The sequence below is a fragment of the Calonectris borealis genome, chromosome 28, assembly GCF_964195595.1.
Source record: "Calonectris borealis chromosome 28, bCalBor7.hap1.2, whole genome shotgun sequence".
In the NCBI taxonomy this organism is placed as follows: Eukaryota; Metazoa; Chordata; class Aves; order Procellariiformes; family Procellariidae; genus Calonectris; species Calonectris borealis.
Window position 1 is genome coordinate 4800911 of NC_134339.1, and position 10685 is coordinate 4811595.

Sequence of the window (10685 nt, forward strand, 5' to 3'; positions counted from 1 at the left end):
CCCGGCACAGCCCGGCGCGAAACAGCTGCATTTACCGCCCGCCTCGTTCCTCGAGAGCGAGGAGGGCGAGGAAGAGGCCGAGGCCAAAGAGCCCCCGGCCAGAGCGCTGCCCCCCGCTCCCCCCCAGGCGGGCAGGGCGGGAGGGGCTGGCGGGTCACCGGGGCGAGGGGGGACGGTGCCGGCAGGCGCAGGCAGGAGGTGACACGGGCAGCGGTGGCACAAATGGCAGTCCTGTCCCCAACATGCAATGAGCCGCGGGGCAATTAAGGCTCCTGTGGTTTTTGACCCAATTTCTCAGGCGAAACTCGGCGGGGGGAGAAGGGGAGGAAGGAGGAGGAAGATGGAACGCATGTGCTGCTCTGTGTCACCGCATGTGTGTGCATGCATGGGCACATACATGTGTGCTCATTGACACGCATGTGCAGGCGTGTGCGCAGCCCCAGCCAGGCGGCCGGAGCCCCCAGAGCCGCGCTGCGAGGGGGAGGTGACAGCTCTGCAGCGCTCGGCTGGTTTTATTTTTGCTCGTGGCTGAGCGCAGGCAGCCTCGGCGCGGCCGCCGTGACTCACGCAGGCAGCGCAGCACCGGGGAGGTTTGGGAGGGCGGCAGACTCCCGCTGTGCCCTTGCCTTGCGTTGCCTCCCGCAGCAAGGCGGCCGCGGGGGCCGGCCGGGGACGTGGGACCGGGGTCAAGGCTTGGCAACCTCGCTGAGCACCGGGGCGCAGCCGCAAAGACCCAGGGGGCAAGCTGTGGGGCTGTGGGCAAGCGCAGCAGCGAAGGTTATCCTGCGAAGGATAATTTTAAGCAGCTGCTGTGTTATATTGGCCGGGGGGATGATTTCTCCCTGCACAACTGCTCCGGGCTCCCCGCGGCTCCCTCGCAGGCTGAGGGGGAGCTCAGCCCTGCCTGGCTGGGGTGCCCGCGGGAGACCTGGCCGAGAGGCAGCGATGGTGGGGAAGCAGGGAGGGCTTGGGTTTCCCAGGGCTTTGTGCTGGTGACTGGCATCGAGGGGGATGCTGGGGTGTGCAGGGATGCTCCAGCACGTAGAGATGCTGGAGCGTGCAGGGATGACTGAGCGTGCAGGGATGACTGAGCGTGCAGGGATGCTGGAGCGTGCAGGGATGACTGAGCATGCAGGGATGCTGGAGCGTGCAGGGATGACTGAGCGTGCAGGGATGACTGAGCGTGCAGGGATGCTGGAGCGTGCAGGGATGACTGAGCGTGCAGGGATGCTGGAGCGTGCAGGGATGTTGGAGCATGCAGGGATGTTGGAGCACGCAGGGATGCTCGGGTTGCAGGATGCTGGGGTGTGCAGGGATGCTGGCCCGTACAGGGATGCTGCATGTGCAGGGATGCTGGGATGTGGGGGATGCCGGGATGTGCGGGATGCTGGAGCACGCAGGGATGCTGGGGTGTGCGGGATGCTGGGATGTGCGGGATGCTGGAGCACGCAGGGATTCTGGGACATGCGGGATGCTGGAGCACGCAGGGCTGCTGGGATGTGCGGGATGCTGGGGTGTGCGGGATGCTGGAGCACGCAGGGATGCTGGGGTGTGCGGGATGCTGGAGCACGCAGGGCTGCTGGGCCGTGCAGGGATCCCGGCGCACCCCCGCGCTCGGGCCCCTCACCGCCGTCTCTCTCCGCTGCCATTTTCAGCCGCGCTCCAGCAGTGCCACCTACAGAGCTGGCCCAGCAGCGCACCCAGCCGCCCCCCAGCCCGGGGCCCCGCGGGGTCCCCCCCTGGAGCCGGGCCTGGGGGCGGGTGTGGGGCTGGACCCCCGACCCCAGGGCCGTGCAGGAGCCAGGGGGGCGGCTGGGGGGGGGGGGGGAAGCCCTTGCAAGGCGGGGCGAAGCACGGGGGGACAGCACCCCACGGAGCTGCTGGGTGCTACAGGCCCCCCCCCCGCCGGGGGGGCTGCAGGGGGGGCCGGGCGCTCCCGCCCGCCCGTGTCCCCGCGCGGGGAGGGCGGGGCGCGGCGGCGGCGGCGGCGGCGGCGGGGCGGGCCCGGGGAAGCAGTTCCGCCGCTTCCTGCGCTGGGCGGGCGGTGAGTGCGCGGCGGCCGGCGGGGACGGGGATGGGCGCGGGGCGCGGCGGGGGCGGGACCCGGGGGTGGCCGGTGCTGCGCGGGTGTCCCAGTGCTGGCCGGGGGTCTCCAATGCTGCTCAGGGGTCCCCAGTGCTGCCCGAATGCCCCCAATGCTGCTGGGCGTCCCCAGTGCTGCCCGGGGGTCCCCAATGCTGCCCGGCGTGCCCCCAGTGCTGCTCAAGGGTTCCCAATGCTGCCTGGCGTGTCCCTAATGCTGCTTAAGGGTCCCCAATGTTGCTCGGGGGTCCCCAATGCTGCCGGAGTGCCCCCAGTGCTGTCCAGGGGTCCCCAATGCTGCTCAAGGGTCCCCAATGTTGCTCAGAGGTCCCCAGTGCTGTCCGGGGGTCCCCAATGCTGCCCGGCGTGCCTCTAGTGCTGCTCAAGGGTCCGCAGTGTTGCTCAGGGGTCCCCAATGCTGCCCAGCGTACCCCTAGTGCTGCTCAAGGGTCCCCAGTGTTGCTCAGGGGTCCCCAATGCTGCCAGAGTGCCCCCAGTGCTGCCAGGGTGCCCCCAGCGCTGTCCAGGGGTCCCCATTTTTGCCCCTGGCTGACCCCATCTCTCCACAGGCAGCGATGCCCATGGAGCCCCTGATCTGCGCTGACACGGCCACACGGTGAGTCCTGGTCCCCCAAGGGGACAGCAAGCAGCGGGTGCTGTGGCCACCACCCCCAGGTGGGTCCCTCCTGGGTGCCACGCACTGTCCCCTGGCCACGCGGGAGACTCAAGTCCCATCACTGACACTGTCCCTGTGGTGTCCCCGGGACGGTGGCGCGTGTCCCCGCAGGGTGAGCTCTGTGCTTAACCGGGATGTGAAGCAGTTTGGGAAGAAGCACATGTTCGACGCGAGCGAGGAGACGTGCTGGAACTCGGACCAGGTGGGGGGACAAGGACAGGGGAAGCCAGAGGGGTGGGACGGGAGCCGTGCATGGGACAAGAGCCGTGTACAGGGGACAGGAGCCGTGCAGGCGGTGAACACCCCGCTCTCCCCGCGGTGACGGAGCCCCGGTGTTGTTCCTGCCTTCAGGGCACGTGCCAGTGGGTCACCCTGGATTTCCCCTGCACCGTCAAGGTCTCGCAGCTCCACATCCAGTTCCAGGGGGGATTCTCCAGCCGGCTGTGCACGCTGGAAGGTGAGGAGCTGGTTTGGGGGTGTGGGCATCCCTCTGCCGCTGTTTACCCACATCTGGATCCCGCAGCTGTTCGTTGCGAGGCCCAGAGGTATTTGTTAGCCCCCCCTCAGAGGGGCTGAGGCCATGGGCTGGAGCAGAGAGGGGTGGGCAGCGAGGATCTGGGGTTCTCCGGGACGCTTTGGGTGCAGATGGGAACGTGCTGCCAGCCCTGCAGCAGAGAGGGACGGAGCAGGCGAGGCCCTGGCAGCCAGGGAGGCTCCCCCAGCACCCGAGCCTCCACGCGGCTGCCTCCACCTTCACCCTCCGCAGGCTGCAGAGCAGGCGAAGAACTGGCGAAAATATCGGACCTGTACCCCGAGGACATCAACGCCATGCAGATATCCTTTGCTGTGTTGCGGGCTGGGTCGAACGGTTTGGCGGGTGGGTTCAGAGCCCCCCGCGGCTGCGGAGGGGCAGGGGGGCGATGGCAGAGCTGTGATTTAAACGACAGACCTGCGGGTGCCTGTTGGCACTTTGCTACCCCTAAAGCAACTCGGCGGAGCTGGAGCAAATCCAGACATCGCCGGCCGTGGCACGCCAGGGTGCGAGCCCCGCGTGGGCCCGCTCGGAGCAGGTTTCCCACGTCTCGCGGTGTCCCCCTGCCTATTTTTCTCCTTTACCAGCCCCGCACAGATTCCAGGTGGAGGAGACGGTGCTGGATAAGCTGAAGATCACCTTTGAGAACAGCACTGACTTCTTCGGGAGGATCGTGGTGTACCACCTGGGGGTGCTGGGGGAGAGGCTCTAGGGCAGCGGCGAGGGACAGCGTGGGGGGCCGCTCCCCCATCGCCTGCGTTCCCCCAGAGTGGGGGGAAACGGGACAGCAAACCCTGTCAGCGGGAACGTGTGCCCCCAGTTGCACCCCAAGGCGCTGGGAGGGACCCCCCGCCCCACGGGATGGCAGTGACAGAGGGACACTAGCGCAGAGATCCACGTGCTGGACCTCCGAGCCTTTGGTGGGACACAGCCTGGGTAACCAGCCAAATAAATGGTGTCCCCGCTCCTTCCCGGCTGCTCCTTGGGCAAGCGGCACCCCAGGACCGAGCCCTGGTTTGCCATGGCCATGCCGGCGCGTGGCTTGAGCAGGAGGGAGGAGAAGTGCCGCCTCCGTGGGCTGCGGGCTCTGGCTGTCTCTCGCCTTTGCTAACCACCCCTGAACTTCTTGGAGCGGCTGTTTGCGGCCTCGCGGGGCTCCGGCTCGGGATCGCAGCGTGCCGGCTGTCGGCCGGGGCCGTGCCGTGTTCCTGGCTGCCAGGGTGATGCTTCCTGCGGGGTTTTGCTCCTGCCTATGGATATTTCCCTGGCTGGTTATAACGCTGCGTGCCGGGAGGGCTTGGCAAGTTTATGGGCGTAAGAGGGAGCTTCCCTCTTCACAGAGACAGCTCTGGAGAGGAATACTGGGGTACTGGGAGGGTGCAGGCTTTGAAGAGGTTGGTTGGCCCAGTTCCCCTCGTGGTTCCCCAGTAGCTGGTGCTGGGATGAGGGACTGGCAGCTGTGGCAGGCTGAGGCAATGGACAGGGCTCCACATGGCTGCTTTGAGTTTACTTCCAATAAGGCAATACCTGAATGCACACACGCAGGAAGCAGCCGAGCCCGGACAGGGCAGAAATGCAGCTGCCCCGAGGAATGAGTGTCCCACTGCGGCCGTGCCGGGAGAGGCATGGATGCACCGAGGGCAGGCAGTTCCCGGCTTCCTCCGCGTGCTCCTTGCTCGAAGCATCGCGCTGCTGCCCGTTTCAGGACGGCTGGGTGAGGCCGCGTTGGTCCCAGGGGAGAGCCCTGCGTCGGCCGGGAGAAGCGCTGGTGCTGCAGCAGTGCAGCGCGAGCCACCGCGTCACTCCAGCTCCTTTTTCTGAAATAGCCTGAGGATGTGATTTTCGATAACCTGTTGGACTAAGGGAGGGGAGAGAAGTGAAACCCAGGGAAGCCAAGCCTGTGAGAAGCCAGTGCCGCTGTGGGCAGGACCTGGTCACCATTTTGCTTCTGTTTTCCAGTGGGAGGCTGGAAAACCCCCTTTTCCAGGGGCCTGTTCCCATCTCCCCTGGCCCAGCCCGATCTCCAGCACCGCTCTGGTTTGGAGGGGGAGCAAGGGGAACAGCACCCATCTTTATTTCTCTGGCGCGCTTTGTGTGCGTGGCAGAGTGGGGAGCTGTGGTGGAAGGTCAAAAAAAGCCCTGAGCAAGGCTGGAACCTGGGAATTGCCTGGAGGCTTTTTGGGGAGGGAAGGCAGGGCTCCCTGCGGGGCACGGAGGGGACACTTGCCTTTCTTGTGTCCCAGGGCCACGGCCAGATCCATCGGGGTGTAACCAGAATCTGCCTCCGTTGTCAGGTCAGCGCCGCGAGCTGCAAGCAGGCAGTGGAGATCAGGGCACGGCGCTCCCCTGCCGACACGGCGTCCCCTCCGGGTCAGGCACAGGGCGAGGGGACCCCCAAAAAGTGCCCGTCCTGGCTGGGCAGCCCCCCGTGACGCCCCCAGGCTGCTCAGTTTCTCCCCCCAGGCGTGGCACGCTCTCTCCCCGAGGCGGTTGCCAACGATTCGAGGCCAAGGACTAAAGCAGATCTTCCCCGTTACCTAGTAGGGCCTCGACACACTTGACGTGATTGCCGCGCACGGCGTAGAGCAGAGGAGTGCCGCCGTTCTGCAGGGAAAGGGAAGGGGCTGTGTCACGGCCGGCCTCGCGCGGGGCCGTGCTCACGCAGCTCCTGCTTCTCCCGGAGCCGTAGGTCCCCGACCTGCTGGGATCCCCCTTCCGCCCTCTCCCAGCTCCAGGCTGGGTGTTTTCTCGCAGAGCAGCTCTGCGCAGGTTTTATTCTCTGTGTGCAATACAATAACTTTTAAATTGTGTAATTTTAAAGACAACCTTAAGTTCTGAGTGCTGTTTCCTTGTGGCTGGTAACATCACCAGTGTGAACAACTGAGGAAACCATTTAAAATTATTATCCGGATTAATTTCTCGGAACAACTGCATGAGCAGGCAAACGAGCGCTGCGAGCCTGGGAAGCATCTAGGAGAAAGGCATTGCTGCTAACTCAGCCCAGAACGATGTGAACTCGCTGTTGCTTTTTAAAATAAGCTTTGCGGAGCCCCATCCGGGGCTTGGTGTTGCTCCCAGCGCCGGCGCGGTCCCCGCAGCAGCCTGCGCCCGGCGGCACTCACCCAGTCGTAGATGTTGATGTCCACGTTCCTCTCCAGCAGCATGACGACGATGTCGGTGTAGCCGCCCATGCTGGCCAGGGACAGGGCGCTCTCCCGCTCCTTCGCCAGCGCGTGGGGGTCAGCGCCCTGGGGACGGCACAGGCGTTAGCCCCGACGGGCAACGGAGCCCTGCTGAGACCTGGGGCGCTCAGCACAGCCTTGCTGGGTACCCCAGGGGGGCTGATCGTGGAGCCAGGCTCCGACGGCCTGGTGGGGCAGAGGCAGCTCACGCGTTCCCAGTGACCTCTCCTTCCCAAAGTCCCCACCGGGCATGTTTTAATCATCATCAGAGATCTCGGGTGAGGACTTGAAGGCCCTTCTCCAGTGTCAGTAAACTAAGCCTGATGGTTCCTGTTACTCAGCCCTTTTTCCCATCACTACTGTTACCGGCCCTGTCTAGATGCCTGTACAGTACCCACCATCTCTTTTGTTACTGATTTACCTAGAAAACTTCCCTGTCCTCCAAGCCCTGCCAGCCATGGACCTCTCCTGGACTTCAGTATAGCCTTTACCAACGTATCGCCTCGTTTATTTGGGCTTCTGTTTGTGTCTCTGGTAACGCATTGCGATTTTGCTGCTAATACGGTAGCGGAGCCAGAGTGCTCATGTGGCGTGAGTGCTCGCTGATCGTTGGACAGGCGTGGATGAGCTTTGGGGAGCAGCTTGATCCAGAGTGCAGGAGGATCTGGTTCCTGCTCACCCCCAGACAGTCCTCGACTGCAAGCCCGGCACTCAAGGACGATGCAGCAATGCGTTCATTAACTGCAACGATACCTCAGCGAGCACATTTGCTGGCAGATTACAGGGCCCAAGTGATAAGGCTGATCTCAAATTACCAATAAGCAGATATTTAATTACAAACAGTTATTGCTAGCTGTGAGATAAGGCTCTTCATGCTCCTGACTTAGCTCCTCACAGCCCAACGGGGAGTAGCATCTGACAGCGTCTGAGCCGTTAGCGCTGCAAACGCGTCCTGTTTGGTGCCATGGGAAAGATTGGCTGAGACGGTACCAGGACGGTGCTGGACAATTTGGCAGCCGCCAGGATTGGGGATGGGAGGTCTCCTGTTAACAAGGTGCTGTGTGAGTGTGGCCTTACCCATTCCAGCAGGTGACGGACCGTTTCGATCTCTCCGAAGGCTGCAGCCCAGATCAGCGGCGTGAAACCTCTCTCATCAGGTTTATTTACCAAATTCTCGCCTGCACAAACATGGATGAGACATCGTAAACAGGAAGGGTAAAGCCCCCTCTCCTCCTTGTCCCCCCAGTAAACCCAACACAGGCTGTAAAACTAAGCCAAGGGTTTATCAAAAGGCGTGCTGTGACCTGGCAGGACTCTGCGTGATCTGGGGGTAAGAACCCAAAGGAAGAGGCGTGTACCTTTCTGAAGGTGCTCTTTCAGCTGGCTGAGCTCTCCTTGGGCAGCAAGCTGGTGGATGGACAACGCTGGGGGATAGAAAGAATTCACCCATCAGGACAAACTTTTCCCCGCTCAGCACCCACCGTCTCTAGGTGGGTCCCTGAAAGTCTGGGGCGGTGGTGACTGGACAGACCTTGTCTGAGCCCCAAAAAACCCAATGGGTAACTTAACACCCTTCTGCCGTACAGCGGTGGGGACAGCAAGACACGGTCAGTGCTGAGAGGAGCCGCACTGCGGGGAGCAGCCCGAGAGACCGCCCCGGTGGACACTGAAGAGCGTGGCAGCCGGAGATGGAGGGGGGCTCCAGCCCCGCTATCCCTCTGCTCCCCCTACACCCCGAATGCATCCACGGGCTGGGATGCACAGCCCGCTCTGCCCGGCGGTACTCACTGTCCAGCGTGGCTGGCAGGGCCGAGACCTCGTTGCCTCGCTGCCTGTTCGTCAGCGTGTTCGAGTGCTTCAGGGGGAAGCCTGTTCCAGAGAGAGGAGAGAGTCAGGGCACATCTCCGTGCGCAGGGACGAACTACACTGACTTGAGGCCAAGAACCTCATCAAAGCTCAGGTCTCGTGCACCTTATCTGAAGCCTTTCCTTCCTGTCCCTGGCAAAAACTGAGTCCTGCAAAAAAGGAATTATTCCCTTGCAAGTAATGAGCCTGGAGGCTGAGGTTTGACCGGTGTGCAGGGACCAACAGCTGAGCAGGGAAGATAAAACAGCCCAAACAGCTGCCCAAGGAGGGGCAGGTTCCATCTGGGGCACTGCGGGAGGCAGGGAGCTGGCATTAATGGCATAACCGCAAACGATACACTGCAGAGGACAGCCTGGGGGATGCACTCGAGTTCATCCTCGTATTTCCTACCCTTGAAGAGCTGCACTTGGAAATCTCAATGTCTTGTCAACAAGCGATCTGTAGTTTAATTAGGAAAGTATATGGAAAGAGTTTGCCACCTCCAATTCCACTGCATGGAGCTGCAGCGACCTCTCTGCTGGCAGGAGTCATCAGCAAGGTCTGGAGTTGGACTTGGCCTTGCCACATTATGGGAGGGACTGGCAGCAGTAAAAGACTTTTTTCTGGCTGCCTTTGTGGGATGAGAGATCCAGATGACCTCTCCCATGCCTGCCTCCCACTGGGGCTGCCCCTGAGCATCTGTGAGCACCAGGCTCTGCAACACTCACTGTCAAGGACTGAGAGCTCGGTGCTCCTCTGCCTGTCCATCGAGGCAGCCGAGGGCTTCGGGACAGTGTCTGCTCCACCTACAAAACGAGGGCGGCCGTTAGGGACCTCGGTTCCGTTTGTTGGGGAGCAGGCTGGGCTCCACACGCAGCACAACGAGACCCAACCGGCACGGCAAGCACCCCGCGTGCGCCCCAGCCCCAGGGCGGAGGGCGTGTTGATCCCAGTTTACAGGGGGGCAGATGCTGCAGGGTCCCGGATCCACGCACGCCCCATCTCTGCTCCCACCGCCCCGTCACCCCCAGCACTCACCGTCCCCGTGGTCCAAGCGTGGCATGTCCTGGTCCAGCCGCAGACGCCCCGGGGGGGCACCGCTGTCCCCCGTGTCCCTTGTCACAGCCAGCTCCTCTGCAGCTGCTGCTCCCTCGGCTCCATTTTCACCCTCTTTCGGGCGCTCCTGGGCATCCCTGACATTCAGGGGGGTCTCCGCGAGACGAGCAACCGCTTCTTCACCTTCCATGGGGCAGCTGCCACACAACAACGCGTTAGCAAGGAGGAAAAACTGGGGACATCTCCCGGGACGGAGAGGGTGGGGGGGGGAGGCTGCCGAGTCCCCGAGCACCAAGCGCTTGCGGCCACCAAACTCCTCCGCGCTGGCAGTGCAGTTTGGGGTCCCGTTTGCCCTCTCCGGCCAGACTCCCCGCACCACTGGGTGGACAAAAGCTCCCGTCACGGGAGCGTTGCGAAGCTGCACCGGGACCATCTCCGAACCGCTCGCCCGAGCATGGCCGCCTTCCCGCTCGCAACGGGGCCGAGCTAGGGCGGGTTGGAGGGACCCCCCCTTCTTCTCCCTGGCCACCCCACTGCCGTCTCCGGCCGTCCCCAGGCTGGCCAGCGCGGCCTGTCCCGTTCCCCGGCGAGGAGTCTGGGCTCACCCCCGGCATCCTCCGGCGCAGGGGCCCCCCGTTCCCGCGTCCTGCCCCAGCACTTCCCCTTCCTCCGGCCTCAGCCGGGCCGGGCTGGGGGGGCCGCCCGAGGGGAGCGGGGGGCACAGTGGGGGCCCCCGTCCAGCTCCACCTGCCCGCTGACGGCACGGAGGCCGGGCGAGGCGGAAAGCCTGGCGTTAAAGCGACAGTCCCTTTCGTGGGAGGGGGACGGGGTGGCGGTGGCCATGGGGCAGCAGGTTCCCCCTGACTTGGGGGGGACCCCCCACCCCCCGTTTGTCCCTTGTCCCACACGGGACCCCACGTCCCGCTCCCGCCTGAGGAGAGCGGCTCCGGCCACCCAGGCCCTGGGGGTGGGAGAGCTCGGGCCCCGCAGGCCCATGGCGGGGCTGTGAGGGGTCAAGTGTCCGGAGGGGGGAGGATCCACGGGGGGGGGGGGACCCCCAGACCTCACGGCCTGGCAAGGTGCCCAGCGACGTCCCCACTCCCCTGTAAGCACCGGGGGAGCCGGGGGGGCCCAGCGCTGGGTGCCCAAGGCCTATGCCCGCCCGAGGCCTTCGCCCGCCTGAGGCCTTCGCCCGCCCGAGGCCTCCACACAGCCCCTGGGGGGGCACTGATGAGAAAAGGGGCGATCGTGGTGTTTTAACACACACCCCCCCCGGGGGCTGGGCTGGCTCGGGGCAGCAGGGGCGCAGTGG

General features: G+C 64.2%; 2 protein-coding genes across 5 annotated transcripts; one reads left to right on the plus strand and one right to left on the minus strand.

Annotated features, from left to right (window-relative positions):
• The first annotated feature begins 2027 nt into the window (after nucleotides 1-2027).
• On the plus strand, nucleotides 2028-4257 carry NR2C2AP (nuclear receptor 2C2 associated protein). The gene is made up of 6 exons (XM_075175684.1): nucleotides 2028-2044; nucleotides 2652-2698; nucleotides 2870-2960; nucleotides 3110-3215; nucleotides 3525-3592; nucleotides 3886-4257. Exons 2-6 carry the CDS (start codon nucleotides 2658-2660, stop codon nucleotides 4000-4002), a joined length of 423 nt encoding a protein of 140 aa, XP_075031785.1. The 5' UTR covers nucleotides 2028-2044; nucleotides 2652-2657; the 3' UTR covers nucleotides 4003-4257.
• Nucleotides 4258-4778: 521 nt separating this feature from the next.
• On the minus strand, nucleotides 4779-10293 carry RFXANK (regulatory factor X associated ankyrin containing protein). Of its 4 annotated transcripts, XM_075175653.1 has the most exons (10): nucleotides 9979-10293; nucleotides 9356-9570; nucleotides 9046-9123; nucleotides 8261-8341; nucleotides 7831-7896; nucleotides 7550-7650; nucleotides 6413-6538; nucleotides 5828-5894; nucleotides 5518-5598; nucleotides 4779-5148 (listed from the first exon to the last, which is right to left on the minus strand). In XM_075175653.1, the coding sequence occupies exons 2-10, from the start codon at nucleotides 9561-9563 to the stop codon at nucleotides 5090-5092; spliced, it is 867 nt and encodes a 288-aa protein (XP_075031754.1). In that variant the 5' UTR covers nucleotides 9564-9570; nucleotides 9979-10293; the 3' UTR covers nucleotides 4779-5089. The 4 variants fall into 4 exon arrangements, with proteins under 4 accessions (XP_075031754.1, XP_075031750.1, XP_075031753.1 ...); XM_075175649.1 differs by lacking the exon at nucleotides 9979-10293 and having other exon boundaries at nucleotides 9356-9947; XM_075175652.1 differs by lacking the exons at nucleotides 9046-9123; nucleotides 9979-10293 and having other exon boundaries at nucleotides 9356-9947.
• Nucleotides 10294-10685: the final 392 nt, after the last annotated feature.